Source organism: Diabrotica virgifera, chromosome 6 (assembly GCF_917563875.1).
Source record: "Diabrotica virgifera virgifera chromosome 6, PGI_DIABVI_V3a".
NCBI lineage: Eukaryota > Metazoa > Arthropoda > Insecta > Coleoptera > Chrysomelidae > Diabrotica > Diabrotica virgifera.
The window spans coordinates 158,714,446-158,731,438 of NC_065448.1; the positions used below are offsets into that span (position 1 = coordinate 158,714,446).

At 31.1% G+C, this 16,993-nt stretch overlaps 1 protein-coding gene across 2 annotated transcripts in view; it reads left to right on the forward strand.

The window, feature by feature from the left end:
• The first annotated feature begins 1,839 nt into the window (after nt 1–1,839).
• Nucleotides 1,840–16,993, forward strand: part of LOC114336050 (dystrobrevin beta) — a 96,088-nt gene continuing 80,934 nt past the window's right edge. For both annotated transcript variants that reach the window (XM_050653318.1, XM_050653319.1), the window contains exons 1-2: nt 1,840–1,995; nt 2,320–2,466. In XM_050653318.1, coding sequence (XP_050509275.1) covers nt 2,322–2,466 — 145 coding nt within the window. In that variant the 5' untranslated portion in view covers nt 1,840–1,995; nt 2,320–2,321. The remainder of the gene's footprint in view (nt 1,996–2,319; nt 2,467–16,993) is intronic.

Consider the following 16,993-nt stretch of genomic DNA (forward strand, 5'->3'; position numbering starts at 1 on the left):
AAACCAGAAGACATGGCCAACAATACAGTCTATTTTTCTTGCAACCACATAACCAAGGATTTTCACTGTACCAACTAAATTTAAAATATCGAGCTAATTTTTTAAATTCCTTTTTTAAATTGTTTAAAATAGGTCTTTCATTTTCAATAATCTTTTTAGTGAACTGCACGCACACTTTTTATGATAGGTACTGTTAGCAAATTTAAATCTGGTAACAGCCCTACTGATATACACAGCGCGCTTACGCCCATCGCTCCTTCAAAATTTTCACACTAGCCGGTCCCGAGGCGCCCGAGCGACAGCGAGATAACCATTCATTGTTACCACAAATGAGACTGGTAACAGAACATAATAAAGTGCAACTGAGTCACATAAACTCGCCAATATTTTCGTGTGTCTGGCTATTTACTGAATTAGGTACTATTAACACATAATATAATAATATATTTCTATTGGTAAAAATAAAATAAAATAATAAATGGAATTATTCATCGTCATAAAATACATATTTATTTGCAAGATTTTTAACTGTTACCAATGGTAACAGTGGTTACATGGCCGCTTCGCCAGTGCTCTTTTTTAAAACTCTAAAACTATTTAAATCGTGAACCTGGTCCACCCATTTTTCTGTAGAAACCAGAAACCAGAAGACATGGCCAACAATACAGTCTATTTTTCTTGCAACCACATAACCAAGGATTTTCACTGTACCAACTAAATTTAAAATATCGAACTCCTTTTTTTTATTCCTTTTTTAAATTGTTTAAAATAGGACTTTCATTTTCAATAATTTCATTTTTTTTCAATCAGAATTACTTTTCAAGTAGTTGATCGATTACGCAGCGACACTCATCCATGGTGAACTGCACGCACAGTTTTTATAGGTACTGTAACCAAATTTAAATCTGGTAACAGCCCTACTGATATACACAGCGGGCTTACGCCCGTCGCTCCTTCAAAATTTTCAGACACTAGCCGGTCCCGAGCCGCCCGAGCGACAGCGAGATAACCATTAATTGTAACCACAAATGAGACTAGTAACAGAATATAATAATGTGCAACTGAGTCACATAAACTCGCCAATATTTTCGTGTGTCTACGAGTAGTTGGCTATTTACTGAATTAGGTACTATTAACACATAATATAATAATATATTTCTATTGGTAAAAATATAGATAAATGGAATTATTCATCGTCACAAAATATTTATTTGCAAGATTTTTAACTGTTACCAATGGTAACAGTGGTTACATAGACGCTTCGCCAGTGGAACGCCAGTGAACAGTGTGCCTCGCCAGCGAACAGTGAACAGTGTGCTTCGAACAGTGAACAGTGTGCTTCGCCAGTGAACAGTGAAAGATTACCCATGAAGGATCACATCAATCACTTATTTTGTATTTGTTGTCTTTTTCTATAAATAACAAACGTTTGTTACAGAAAAAAACAGCCTGTTACAAAAGAAGCTTGTTACGAAATAAGTGATTGATGTGATCGTTCATGGGTAATCTTTCATTTTTCCGACTGTACCTACTTATTTTTCTACCACTTTCTTTGGTAAATTTTCTCCCAAATATTTTTCATTACATTTTTCTCTTTACCTTCCTATACATACATACAATATTACAATATATGTTCCAAATATGTATTCATAGCGTATAATATAAACGTTTTAACACAAAGGTCAATAAAAATTTAATTTATACCTAAAACTATTTCAACAATAATAATTGATAGAAAAAAATATTTTTTTGACTAGCCCAACCCTGTCTGGAAAACTCTGTAGAATAAGTTATCTAACTTTCAGCTTCAGCGACGACCTCTGCATGGAATGTTTGTATACTGAAAACTGAAAAGTAGTGGGAGTAGAAGAGGGAGTAAAAGAACAAGAAAATGGCGTGTGTCGTAAATTTAAGAGAATATGCACCAAAAAACTGTCAACAGTGGTGTTGAATACATAGGAATTTAAGTTATTTAATGAAAAATACATCCTTACAGTAAGTGTCTCCTATTTCTAATTGATCAGACACGCATTAGACCTTCATTTTATGGTACATTCGAAAGTAAAGTAATGAACTCAATCCATACTAAGATTCATGTTTTTAATACAAATATCTGATTTTTTTTCTGGATTTTAATTTGACCTAATCCGCATTTAGCTTAATTAGGCTTAAATTACTTCGTATTAACGCCTGCTTATCAGGGTAAGAATGTCAATTAAACTTTCTTAATTGATAATTGACATTTTTAAGTGTAGAAAAGAAACAAATGCATTAACCCACTTAGTATTTTTTATTGTTTATGTTTGAATGTTGTTGTAGATATGCAGGGTCAAGAAGGCCTCTCCGGGTCTTCCGACCACAGACTGGCGTTAATTCACGAAATGAGTGCACATAACTTTGACTTGATCAGGTTTGCTTCTTATAGAACTGCTACCAAGTTGAGATTTATACAGAAGAAAGTCAGCTGTGAGTATTTGATTTAATAAACATTCTAATTGTAATTCGCAATTAAAAACAATATATGTCTTTAATTGCAATAGATTATGATATTGTTATACTTTCAAAGATATTTTTTTTTAAATGAATTGTTTAACACATTCGCGGACACGCTGTCATTTTATACACGTATTCTTATGGAGTAAATGACTTCATATGCAGTCATGACCGCGAATGTGTTAACATGTTCACTGCCATGTTTGTCTCATAGGACCAACACTCATGTTGTCTCCATAGACTTAAATAATGATAGACAGAGTGTCATTCAGAGCGAAGTCACGCACTGGCGGATCCAGGGGGGTGTCACGGGGTCATGACCCCCCCATAATTGTAAACCTACGTATACTAGGGTTGGTAAGACTAAGTGACCTTACCTCAGAGAAAGGTAATTAAATCATCCTCAAGACCCATGACCCTCCCCAAACAACATTTCTGGATCCGCCACTGAAGTCACGACACCATCTTTTTTCTTTAGATTAGTGCTGTTTCACTCTTAGGCATAGTAAAGCTGCGACAGTAGTCCTCCTCTTCCGTGCCTATACTCACACTTAATGTCATCTTAGTTTTTCGATACAATGTGCTAGAAAGAGATACCACAAACTAGTCGAAGAGATCTTGTCATCAGGAAGCAGGGAGTCTAGGCTCACTCCTATGTTAATATACAGGGTGTCCCGAAAAGATTGGTCATAAATCATACCACACATTCTGGGGTCAAAAATAGTTCGATTGAGCCTAACTTACCTTAGTACAAATGTGCTCATAAAAAAAGTTACAGCCCTTTGAAGTTACAAAATGAAAATCGATTTCTTTCAATATATCGAAAACCATTAGAGATTTTTTATTAAAAATGCACATGCATAATTCTTATGACAGGAACATCTTAAAACAAAATTATAGTGAAATTTGCCCACCCCATAAATCTTTTATGGGGGTTTTGTTCCCTTAAACCCCCCCAAACTTTTGTGTACGTTCCAATTAATTCATTATTGTGGTACCATTAGTTAATCACAACATTTTTAAAACTTTTTTCCTCTTAGTATTTTTTCGATAAGCCAGTTTTTATCGAGATGCGGCTTATTTTTTAATATATTTACATAAAATTTTTATTTATTTATTTATACTGCACATTTTCAGCAATGATGCCAATTATAAATGCACAGTTGGTCAATACAAGGCAATAAGAACATACAATAATTTATACAATACAATAAAACAAATACACGTTAAAACAATAAATAAAGGTATCACAGTTTATGTAGCATAGTACTCTTTTTCATATTATATAGGTCAAGGTCTTCACTCAGGATAAAATCGTTCATTGCCATTAAGCAGTTTGCCATGGGGGAGTTTGCATATTCTGGAGTTATTTTAAATAAAGTGTGTCTACATCTAAGTCTTTGGTCTGGTACATTAAAAGCTATAAAAGAAAGAATCTTAGGAGAATCTATGATTTGATAAACTATATTAAATATGAAAATGATTTGGGCATTTCTACGTCTTTCGCTCAATAACACAGTGTCAAAAAGCATTCTCTACAAGTTATAGGAAACCTTAAAAGGATAAATCCCAAATTTCCTCAGATATAAAGACCTCAAAAATTTCTTCTGAATCCTCTCTATCATATCACCATGTGATATGGTGGAGGGACTCCATATGGTACAATATTCGAGTTTTGACCTCACATATGCATTAAAAAGCTTAATTGTAGTGTCACAATAAAATTCTTTACTGGATCTTAGGATAAAGCCTAACTGTCTATAGAAATCATTAGTTAGTTTGAGAATGTGCTCATTAAAGGAGAAGTTGCTAGTGAATAACACCCCTAGATCTCTGATTTTTGTTAACCTTTCAAGTTTTACTTCAATAATAAAATAATCTGTTCTTGTGATTTCTCGCTTTCTAGAAAAAGTCAATAGTTTATATTTTGACTCATTTAGGTTCAAATCATTATTTTTACAGAATGTGGATATACCTCGAATATCTTGTTGTAAATTAATACAGTCATGTTCGTTCTTTATTGTAAGAAATAATTTTAAATCGTCTGCAAATAGAAGAAACTTGGCAAATTTTATATAATCGGTGATGTCATTTATGAACATAACAAAAAGTAAAGGCCCAAGGATGGAACCTTGCGGTACACCTGACCTGGTTATAAAACTGTAGCAGTTCCCAAATTTGACTACATTAGTACGGTTGGTAAGGTAAGATTCAAAATTTTTTATAAGCTTGTCAGAAAGTGCATATGACCTCAGTTTTTTTAATAGTACTGAATGATTTACTCTATCAAAGGCTTTTGCTAAATCAGTAAAGATAACATCAACTTGAGAATTATTTATGGACGAAGCAATATAGTGACTGAAAATGCACAGATTTGTTTGAGTTGATTTTTTGTTTATGAAACCATGTTGTTCTTCCATTAAAGTATTTGAAACATGAGTATACAGTCTATTGTACATAATTTTTTCCAAGATTTTTGAAAGAGAAGGCAATACTGTTATAGGACGATGATTTGATATTAAACTCGTATTTCCAGATTTCTGGATAGGAGTTATTCTACCTGCCTTAAGCGCATCCGGAAACGTGCTTGTCTCTAAACATTTATTAAATATAATTTGTAGGGGATGTAACAGAACTTCTGAATATGCTTTAAACAGGTAAGAAGGAATCCAATCCACACCTATAGCTGCACTACTTTTTAAAGACTTAATTGCAATATTGATTTCTTCTAGAGTTATACAATCAACACATAATTGTTCAAGTCCATATTCCTTGTACGAGTCTGTTATTATTAAATTAGTGTTAGAATGTATAGATTCAAAATAATGTGCAAACGCATTTGCTATATCACTTTCAGATTCGTAACATTCATCTTCATGTTTATATTTATATGCAAGTGTTGAATTTGATCTTTTCCCTTTTAGGTATTGCCAAAACTCTTTAGGACTATTATTTATATTACCTTCAACATTTTGAATATATTCTCTATAACATTTTTTAATAAGTTTTTTAACATCTTTCCTAACTTCATAAAACTTTTGTAAATATGTGTTATCTTTTTTTTGTTTTCTTAAAAAATTTATTTTTTAATTTAATTTGTTTAATTAATTCTTTTGAATACCAAAAAGGATATTTCCTTGATTGGCTTACCTTCTTATGTGGAATACATTGATCTAGTATATGATAAAGAGTATTATAAAATTGATTGACACATATTTCTGGGTTATTTGAATTTGAATTGATACATTCTTGCCAATTAGTGTTGTATAACAGATAATGCAGTTTATGAGGGTTTTGTTCCTTTAAACCCTCCAAATGTTTGTGTATGTTCCAATTAAACTATTATTTTGGTATCATTAGTTAAACACAGTGTTTTTAAAACTTTTTTGCCTCTTAGTCTTTTTTTGATAAGTAATTTTTTATCGAGATGTGGCTTCTTTTTAAAAATATACCTAAAAATGTAAATTATAAATAAATTTTCAGATTATTAACAGGTCCCTATAATCATACTCAACCATATACAAATATGTGGTGGATTCGACAAATATTCAAAATATCTCAATAACCAGTGGCTTATCGAAAAAGTACTAAAAGGCAAAAAAGTTTTAAAAACATTGTGTTTCACTAATGGTGCGACAATAATAATTTAATTGGAACGTACACAAAAGTTTGGGGGGTTTAAGGGAACAAATCCCCCATAAAATTTTTATGGGGTGCACAAATTTCACTTTAATTTTTATTTAAGATGTTGCTGCCATAAGAATGCCACATGTCCATTTTTAATATAAAATCTCTAAGAGTTTTCGATATATGAAAAAAAATCGATTTTCATTCTGTAACTTCAAAGGGCTGTAACTTTTTTTGTGTGCACTATTGTATATAGGTAAGTGAGGTTCAATCAACCTATTTTTGACCCCAGAAGCTGTGGTATAATTTATGACCAATCTTTTCGGGACGCCCTGTATATAGGTACCTCTATGGTTGTCTCAGCAGGTCACATTGGTCTGTTGGGGCCAATGTATATTTTGTCTTACTATACCTCATTTTTTAAATAGGAAGAGTAATTCAAATTTACCCCACTGTACTTGATGCTTGTTTGTCATTGGTCCAACCACAGGAAAGTTTACAGAGAAACATTTTGTGGAGTTTATTGACATTTATGAAATTTTGACACTAATGACATTTATCATAGGGTAATTAAGTTATATGGGCGATTTTTATGTGTTTTCTACTATATTTCTTTAATAGGGCTTTTCATCGATTGTCATTTGTTTCGAGCTTCTGTCATGTGTCACATAATAATAATATATTTACGTCATAAGTCTTTGGTTTGTATTATTGTATTTACCAATAACATATGTCGTAGATATATTAATATTATGTGACACATGACAGAAGCTCGAAACAAATGACTGTGAATGAAAAGCCCTATTTTTAGATTCTTAGTCTGTGTTTATTTAAAAAACAGTTGTTAGAACTTTTTAGCAATGTATTAGTATCATATAATATTTATGGATTACCATTAAAGACCGACATGATCAACCAAAAAAGATGGATTTGGTTATTTTTTAGTGACATTACTGGGTGTGATCTGCCGTTTAAGTTTACTCCTCCTATTTAAAAAATGAACCATAGGCCATGTTGGTCCCATGGGGTCAACACATTTTCTAATAGCTGCTGGGCCATTGGAGCATATTTAACCATGTATGATTGTAGAAATGGACCAACATGGTCTAGTCTAGAAGCTATATACCACACGACATACAATTTCTTCTTAGATTTTTTCATAACGAGAATGTGGTCCCTATAAAAACATCATACAAGGAGGGTTATGGCTTTAAAATATACTCTATTTAACAAATAATAATGTCTGCATGATTAAAATAATCAATAAATATTATATTACATTACATTTTTATAAAGTTCATTATAACAAGGTATACACAAAAATGGCTTGTTTGTACAACTTTTAGACAAGGTATCTATTTTTTAGTTTTGTTCAGTACATATTGGCGCCCATGTTCTTATCTGTTCTTAGAACAATTTTTTCACATCTTTCTTTGTTGATATTTAGTTCCATCTATTTTATGTCTTCATTGTTTGACAATAGATGATGCACTATCTGCTTTTTAAAATCTGATTTAAAATCAACTACTTAATGCGTTGTCTTTATTATAGTCCAATACCACTTTTGGTTCCATTTTAGTTTGCTGATTACATGCCACCTCTTGCATGTCATTTCCATGTTTAGAAGAAAGATATTGCTTTTGTCTCTCCAGTTGGTGATGGATATTCCATCCTCATTTTCAAGAGAAATAATTTCTCCTGTTTTGTTTTGTTATTGTACTGGACCAATTAGGCACAACAGTACTAACTTACCTCACTGGGCACTGCTGCCCCGATACGACCAATGTTTTTGAAGTTATACTTCATTAGGCGTGTTGGGAGTAAAGGGTACCCCCGTTAAGATAGGCAAAATGCCCTCACTCTCAGAATTCAATTCTATTAATTTTTTCACGTTCTAGGCGATTAAAAAATGAGATTATGCGGATTTTTAGCTCGCCACCCCCATTATCCCTCCCCCCACAGCCAAAAACGTAGATTTTTAGATTTATTTTTTTTTGGGTTGGGCTGCAATTGATTTAAAAAATTTAAAAATTCACACGTGTAGCTGAATCTTTTACAAAACATGTCCATTTTTTATGAACACGTAGATCAGGTGTACATAACCTCAAATTTTTTTTATATTTTTTTAAAGCTTGTAACTTTTTTTGGGAGATGGCTGCAGGTCCAATTTTTTTTGAATTATATGTATTTTATTAAAAACTATCCGTTTGATTTTTTTCAGATTTTTCCGTTAACTGCGCCATCTTGAAAAATCCGGAAAACTGTTTTTTAGGGGGTTTTTGGTGATTTTCTCCATTATGTAGACTTCAAAATAGATCAACTCAAGGTTTTGTTGATAGATTATGTATAATTTGAAATGACTGAGTATTTTATAATGTTCAAAAATTGGGCGAAACACTTTTAAACCCCCATAGAAACCATGTTTTTCAAGTTTTGTAAGGGTTTTTGCGGGTCTAATCATATTTTTTGAGGTCGATACAGCTTGAATATTTTTTTTTATTTTTTTACGTTATATGTGATTAAAAAATTAAGACTCACCGCAATTTTAGCCCACCACCCCTCCCCCCTCCCCCACATCTAAACGTCAATTTTTCGATTTTTTTTAAGTTGGTTTGCAATTAAATTATAAATTACAAAAAGTTACAAAAATTACAAAAGCTTGTAACTTTTTTTTGGAGATGGCTGCAGGTCCAATTTTTTTTGAACTTTCTGTATTTTGCCAAAAACTATCTCTCTGATTTTTTTCAGATTTTTCCGTCAACTGCGCCATCTTGAAAAATCCGGAGAACAGGGCCCGGATTACGTACACTCGATACGCATCGTATCCGCCATGTTTACCGTAGGGAGTGATTACAAAACCTCTTTCCCTACGTTGTCGATGCGAGTCAACTCGAAGGCACTGCTCGATACCTACGACCCTGTCGAGTTGCCAGCTCGAACTATCTATCTCTCTCTGATAGATCGCTGATCTCCTATAACGCTTTCTCTCTTGCCGGTCCAAGTATAAAAATTAAGAAAAGTGAATACATAATGACATAACCTACTTACTTCATACTTTGATTTTTTCAATTTAAAAATAATGTAAATCGTTAATCAAACGATATTTAGATTATACGGTTTTGATAATAATTCTCATGTTTTGAACATTAAAAAAATATATTGTTTAAATCTCCCAGTGAGGTGTTATTACACTCATTACACGGACAGAAGTTCTCTAATACTTATTCCTACTTTAAAAATATGTGAAGGAAAGCTCTGAGACAGAATTCGATGAAGTGAATAGGTAGTTAGCAGTGACCATTACGACCTTTAGTAATATTTTTATATAACGTATCCCATCTTTCCCTGGCCATTTAATCTTTAATAACGGTAAAAAATCATAATTAATCTCAAATTCTATTCAAGTTCCAAAATCATATATTTTTATATCTAGGTACACGTTATCACTGTACCATCCTTAGAATATAAAATAAACGTTTATAACAATTAAATATGTAATAAAAACTTTATTTTATATTCTATTGTAATAATTATTGAGGTTAATGAGAGAAATTCCTTGGCATATAACGTGCACATCATTCCATTTGTTCGAAATATTATCCCATAGGTTCAAAAATACGAAAATTGCCGATGATTTTCTGACAGTCTACTCGAACCCAGTTCATAATCACTTTTTGGCTTCGATGCGTATTCGCATCGAGTTTGCCTACGGTTCGTTTTGCGATCTCGCATCGAGTGTTCGTAATCCCGCTGCTGTTTTTTACGAGACTTTTGGGGATTTTCTCCATTTTATAGACTTCAAATAGGTCAACTGAAGGTTTTGTTGATAGATTATGTATAATTTTAAATAACTGAGTATTTTAGGATATTCAAAAATTGGGCAAAACACCTTTAAACCCCCCAAAATTGTGTTTTTTCAAGTTAGGTAAGGGTTTTTTCGGGTTTAATACTATTTTTTGAGATCGATACAGCCGTAATATTTTTTTTACATTTCTTTACGTTATATGTGATTAAAAAATACGACGCATCGCATTTTTAGCCCACCACCTCCTTCCCCTACCCCCACAAAAACGCCAATTTTTCTATTTTTTTTTGTTTAGTTAAGTTGCAATTAATTTAAAAATTTTATGAGGCTTCTACAAAACATGTCTATTATTTATGGACCCATAGGTAGAGTGTACATATGACATCAAAATTCCTTTTTTATTTTTTTTAAAACGTATTTTTGACTTCCAATCGATATTTTTTTAAAATGTCAAATGAATGGTATAATACATCTCTCTCGCCGACATGACGGCCGCCTCAATACGTGCTTAGTTAATTATTAAAAATAATAGCTAAGTAATAAAAATAACGACAAAAATTTCTCCAGACTCATGTAGGGGTGGGGAGCTTTAAACTTTGATTTGGTCACTTTCTGACTTTCATAATAATAATTTTCATTCGAGTTATTAAGCCTTAAAAATGGTCATTTTCGCGTTTTTCAAATTTTAAATCTCGTATAACTCGACAACAGTCAATTTTAGAGAAAAATCACAACATACGTTTTTTGCTCAGATTGATCCAGAGAATCTAAAACAAATTTGTCCGAAGTGAAAAATTGATTTTTTGAATTTGTTTAAAAAATTGTTTTAAACAATTATTTTCCGACCGTGTTACTGTCTGGCAACTTGTGGATTTGTTATAAGGATCTGTTTTTGAGTAATACACCAGTTAATAGGGAAAAAAATCATCGATTTCACGTAAAAATGTTAAGCAGGGTTTTGAAGGTTTTAAACGATAGACAAGGGATAAATAATGATAATTCCGTGAAGACGTACAGCTAATTTTTCTTCTTCTTTTTTTAAACAGTTACAAAGAATGAAAAACTCAGTTTTTTGACTATAAATCGTTTCTTGTGCATTTTAGAGAAAAATGTTTCAAATAAATATTGTAGACCTTAAAAAGTTCTTTAATTTGTTGGGACAAATATTGAAATATATAAACACAATTGACCGAGATAATTGTAAAAACTCTCATTTTTGCACTAATTTATAAATGTTAATAACTGTATTTTTTGCACAACGATATTTAATTTAACTACTTTAGATTATGCCAATTAAAGGGTTATTTCAGTGTGCTAAATTTCAACCAGATTGACCAAATATTTTATTAGTTATTCAATTTGTTTATCCCAGAGAGCAATTGTTTAAACAACTGTTCTTGCCCTAACAGTAACTCTAGAGATATTTTACAAATCCCAATCGATTATTTGAGATTTTAATTTTAAGATGTATTGAAAATGTTTTAAGATTTTATCAAAATTGTTATTAAAAAAACTGTCTGAAAAAGACCCTACTTTTTAGGTTATAAACAATTGGAATAACTTTGACAGTTTTTATGATACACGCTTGTATATAGGCTCACTAAAAAGCTGGTGAAAAAATACACATTAAAATTGTAAAAAGAATTTTATATGACCAATAGAAATCAAGTTAGAATTATTTTTTCAATAAATCATATTTCCATTGTTTATAAACATTAAGAGCTGAAAATTGAATGAGTTGTTTAAGAAAATCTATATTTTATGACCCATTTCATATATTGCATATGCAGTGAAAAAATAAAAAGTCATGACCCGTTAAACTGATGGTACTCGTGAAACACCGCCAACGAATGTGAAGGTGAGAATAGCTTCGTTTTATTTTTTTAGAATGGAATCCCAATTTAAAACAATTTACAATTAATTCAACTTTTATGTGCAGAGCTCAACAAATCTGGGTACCGAACTAAATAGCAGATGAAGATGCAGACGTATTAATAGTGCAGACATCTCTTTACGAACATACATATGAACCTGACAAGACCGTTGTAATAATTTGTAATGATACCGATATAATCATAATATTGACGCAACTCTCTGCTCCGGACAATAACATATATTTTGAAAAAAAAAAAAGCGAAAAAGGACAATCTATCTATTATAGTTGTAATAGGTTTAAACATTCTCATATAAGAAAATACGTTGGGTTCTTATATATTTTTACTGGGTGTGATACAACTTTTTAGATCTGATAAATATTTTTTATGACGAGAATGCTAACAAGGAGGACATCATGAAAAACGGATATATCATTGTTGCTTTTTATTCTGCTGCAATTGATGTTACATATAAAAAAAAACACAATAACATATTGACATTAAATGAGTTACGATTTTTACAATTTATAAGAAATACAGGGAAAAAATTTGCGTTTATCATCAATTACAACACTGGTTAGGTAAAAAACTGGATGCTACCCATACCCAATATGGATAGAAAAAAACTGATATGGATTTTGAACCCATTTACACCTTAGATTGTTTGACTCCTGAAGTGATATTAAAACAAATAACCTGTAAATGTTCAACGGGTTGCAAAAGTACAAGATGTGGCTGTAAAAAATATGGTATAAACTGTACGGATCTTTGTACAAACGGTGCAGTGGAAGAAGAGGAGAAAAAATGTTGCAATCGCGCTGCAGTGGTTCTTGACGATGTCGAGTCAGACTTTGTAGACGATGAACTAACTGTAACTTGCCAAGAAGTTTAGAAGTTGTAGATGTTCACTAGAATAATCAAATTAAAATTCATAAACAATGTTTTATTTTTTATTTTTATACTTATTAGATGCCTCTCTAGTCAAATATTAATAGCTTCTTTCAATTAAATCATAATAAAACTAATAACATATATAAATATAATTAACATTATAATTAATGTTATAAATAACATAACAAAATTAATTTTTTAAAAACTATTATATACTTTTATATACTTTTTAATTATTGCAATTAAAATAAATAAATAATGTATTGTACTAATTTGTAATTATTTTATACTAATTAATTGTAAATTGTTTTAAATTGGGATTCCATTCTAAAAAATAAAACGAAGCTATTCTCACCTTCACATTCGTTGGCGGTGTTTCACGAGTACCATCAGTTTAACGAGTCATGACTTTTTATTTTTTTCACTGCATATGCAATATATGAAGTGGGTCATAAAATATAGATTTTCTTAAACAACTCATTCAATTTTCAGCTCTTAATGTTTATAAACAAGGCAAAATTGATTTATTAAATAAATACTAACTTGATTCCTATTAGTCATATAAAATTATTTTTTCTTTTTTAATATGTATTTTTTCATCAGCTTTTCAGTGAGCCTACATGCAAGCGTGTGGCATAAAAACTGTCAAAGTTATTCTAATTGTTTATAACCTAAAAAGTAGGGCCTTTTCAAACGGTTTTTTTAATAACAATTTTAATAAAATGTTAAATTTTTTTAATATATCTTAAAAATAGAGTCTCGAATAACTCATTGCGATTTGCTAAATATCTCTAGAGTCACTGTTAGGGCAAGAACAGTTGTATAAACAATTGCTCTCTTGGATAAACAAATTTAATAACTTATAAACTATTTGGTCGATCTGGTTGAAATTTGGCACACTTAAATAGCCCATTAAATAGTATAATTTAAAGTAGTTAAATTATATATCATTATGCAAAAAGTAAAGTTATTAATATTTATAAATTAGTGCAAAAATGAGGGTTTTTTGCAATTATCTCGGTCAATTGTTTAGATATTTCAATATGTGTCCCACCAAATTAAAGAACTTTTTAAGGTCTACAATATTTATTGGATACATTTTTCTCTAAAATGAACAAAAAACGTTTTATCGTCAAAAAACTGAGTTTTTCATTTTTTGTAACTGTTTAAAAAAAAGAAGAAGAAAAATTAGCTGTACGTCTTCACGAAAATATCATCAGTTAGCACTCATCTACCGTTTAGCACCTTCAAAACCCTGCTTAACATTTTTTCATGTTTTTTTACCTATTAACTGGGGTATAAGTTTATGCAAAAAGAAACTAATGGGAATAATTTACCAAACGGTGGCGAGCAGTTATAATATGGATAATGTAAGGTAATCTTAGGGTACCTACTAAATACAAACTAATGAACAAAGAACAAAATGTTTTGATTCACAAAACTACAAGAAGTATGATATATTAAAATGTATTTTTCTTAAATTGATTATTCTGTTTTATTTTTGTTTTTTTGTATCCTACCCAAAAAATATGAAAATGACATAGGTATCTTTATTTTATATAAAAATATTGCAAAAATTTGAAATTATTTTCTTAAACGTAGTTTAGTTAAGGACACGCTGAGCACCAGATATACAGAGAAAAAAAATTAACACGAAAAAATTATGTTTCAGTGGGCAAGTTGAGGGGGTAGAGGGCTAAAATTGGGCTAAAGCTTATTTTTTTAAAAACATAAAACGAAAAAAAAATAAAAAAAAAATTCAGTCTGTATCCATCTCAAAAAATATTAGGCCTGGATCCCGCGTATGTGCCAAAAAAAGTTGATTAATAGCAAGCTGAAAATTTGTTAATAGTTTAACGGTGTGTAGTTGGACAAACTTTGATGTAGGTATTGGAACACTGGAACAGGCTTGTTTTAATTGTGAAACGTAATTTTAATTGTGGAACGTGCTATCCTGGCAAGTTTATGATTGTAAACACTAGCAGGTTGTTTTTAAGTTTATTCAATAGTAAGCTTTATATAATATATGAAAAAATGTTTGTCCGACAAATATGTTAGGCATTTTGATAAGTACGACACGTAGAACATGTCAAATGACAGGATTTATATTGGTGGTAAATAGCAGTTTGATTTTTGCAGGAGAGTTTAATGAAAGGCTAACCAATCAATTTAAAGTTCTGTCCAACAAAATAGATGGGACGCTTTCGTAGTCTGACGTTCGAAACTTGTAAACTGTTCAACAATTAAAACTTCCCCTGTTCCAGTGTTCCCGTACATCAAAAAGTGTCCGACTAGACACCGTTAAGCTATTAACAAATTTTCAGTTTGCTATTAATAAACTTGCTTTTGATACACGGGATCCAGGCTTGTATGAGTAACCGCTGAGAAAACTTGAAAAAATTTGAAAAAACATAGTTTTTGGGGGGTTTAGAGGTGTTTTGCACAGTTTTTGAATATCCCTAAAAATTCAGTTATTTAAAATTATACGTAACCTATAAAAAACCATAAGTTATTCTATTTTGAAGTAGGTCATATAAAATGGAGAAAATCCCTAAAAACCACCGAAAAAGCCAGTTTTGCGGATTTTTGAAGATGGCGCACCTTACGGAAAAATCTGAAAAAAGTCAGAAATATAGTTTTTGATAAATACACAAAACAAAAAAAAATTAGACATGCAGCCATCACAAAAAAAAAGTTATACGTACCTATTAAAAAAACAAACAAAAATTGAGGTTATGTACACTTGACCTTCGGGTCCATAAAAATAGATGTTTTGTAAAAGCCTCAGCTGTGCGTGTGAATTTTTTGTAATTTATAATTTAATTGCAAACCAACTTAAAAAAAAATAAAATTGAAAAATTGACGTTTTTGGATGTGGGGGAGGGGGAAGGGGGTGGTGGGCTAAAATTGCGGCGAGTCTTAATTTTTTAATCACATATAACATAAAAAAAATATTCAGGCTGTATCGACTACAAAAAATATGATTAGACCCTCAAAAACTCTTACAAAACTTAAAAAAACATGGTTTTTGGGGGGTGTAAAAGTGTTTCGCCCAATTTTTGAATATTATAAAATACTCAGTAATTTCAAATTATACATAATCTATCAACAAAACCTTGAGTTTATCTATTTTGAAGTCTATAGAATGGAGAATATCCCCCAAAACCCCCTAAAAAAACAGTTTTCCGGATTTTTCAAGATGGCGCAGTTTACGAAAAAATCTGAAAAAAATCAGAGGGATAGTTTTTAATAAAATATACAAATTTCAAAAAAAATTGGACCTGCAGCCATCTCCAAAAAAAGTTACAAGCTTTAAAAAATAAAAAAAAATTGAGGTTATGTACACTCAACCTACGGGTTCATAAAAAATGGACATATTTTGTAAAAGCTTCAACTACACGTGTGAATTTTTTGAAATTTTTAAATCAATTGCAACCCAACTAAAAAAAATTAAATCTAAAAATCTACGTTTTTGGCTGTGGGGGAGGGGTAAGGGGGGTGGCGAGCTAAAAATCCGCATAATCTCATTTTTTAATCGCCTAGAACGTAAAAAAATTAATAAAATTGAATTCTGGGAGTGAGGGCATTTTGCCTATCTTAACGGGGGGTACCCTTTATATGTGCGCGAATTCATCAAAAGTCTTGGTCCTGGGCGCAGCTGAAACGTTACACGTGCTCTGATTGGGTAATTACAATGACCTGTCAACAATAATTGTTCAATATGTCGGTTATTTTATTAATACGTCAATGGTTATGGATAAACAAATGTTGTGTATATTAGTTTTTATTGTTGTGAGGACACAGACAAAAGCTAGTTTATAATTGTAGTGACTTTTTAAATAGTTTTAAAAGCAACAGGTAAATGTTACAGTATTGTAATAAGTAAAAAATTACATAGGTACTTACCTATTTGGAAAATGTAGTTACCTATACTGCGTTCCACGGTCACCTTTCAGTACAGACTCTTATGAAGAACAGTGTTGCCAAGAGATATTAATATTTATATTAAATAAATTTTAAAGTATTTTTATACCTCACCTTGGTCTATTAAATTTGTCAGTATGTATGAGAAATCTTGTAAGCTGTCAAAGCAAAGGGAGTTTAGCTCGGTGGTAGCGCGTTCGACCGGAGATCGAGAGGTCCCTGGTTCGAATCCGTGTGTTATCTAACTTTTTTTATTTTTAGTATTGTTTTAATAAAAATTTTTGGAAAGTAGTAAGTAAAAATTAGTTTAATCTTTAAATACAAATAACCTGTTGAAAGTATATTTATTTCGTTGAAATGATATAATAGAAGTATAATT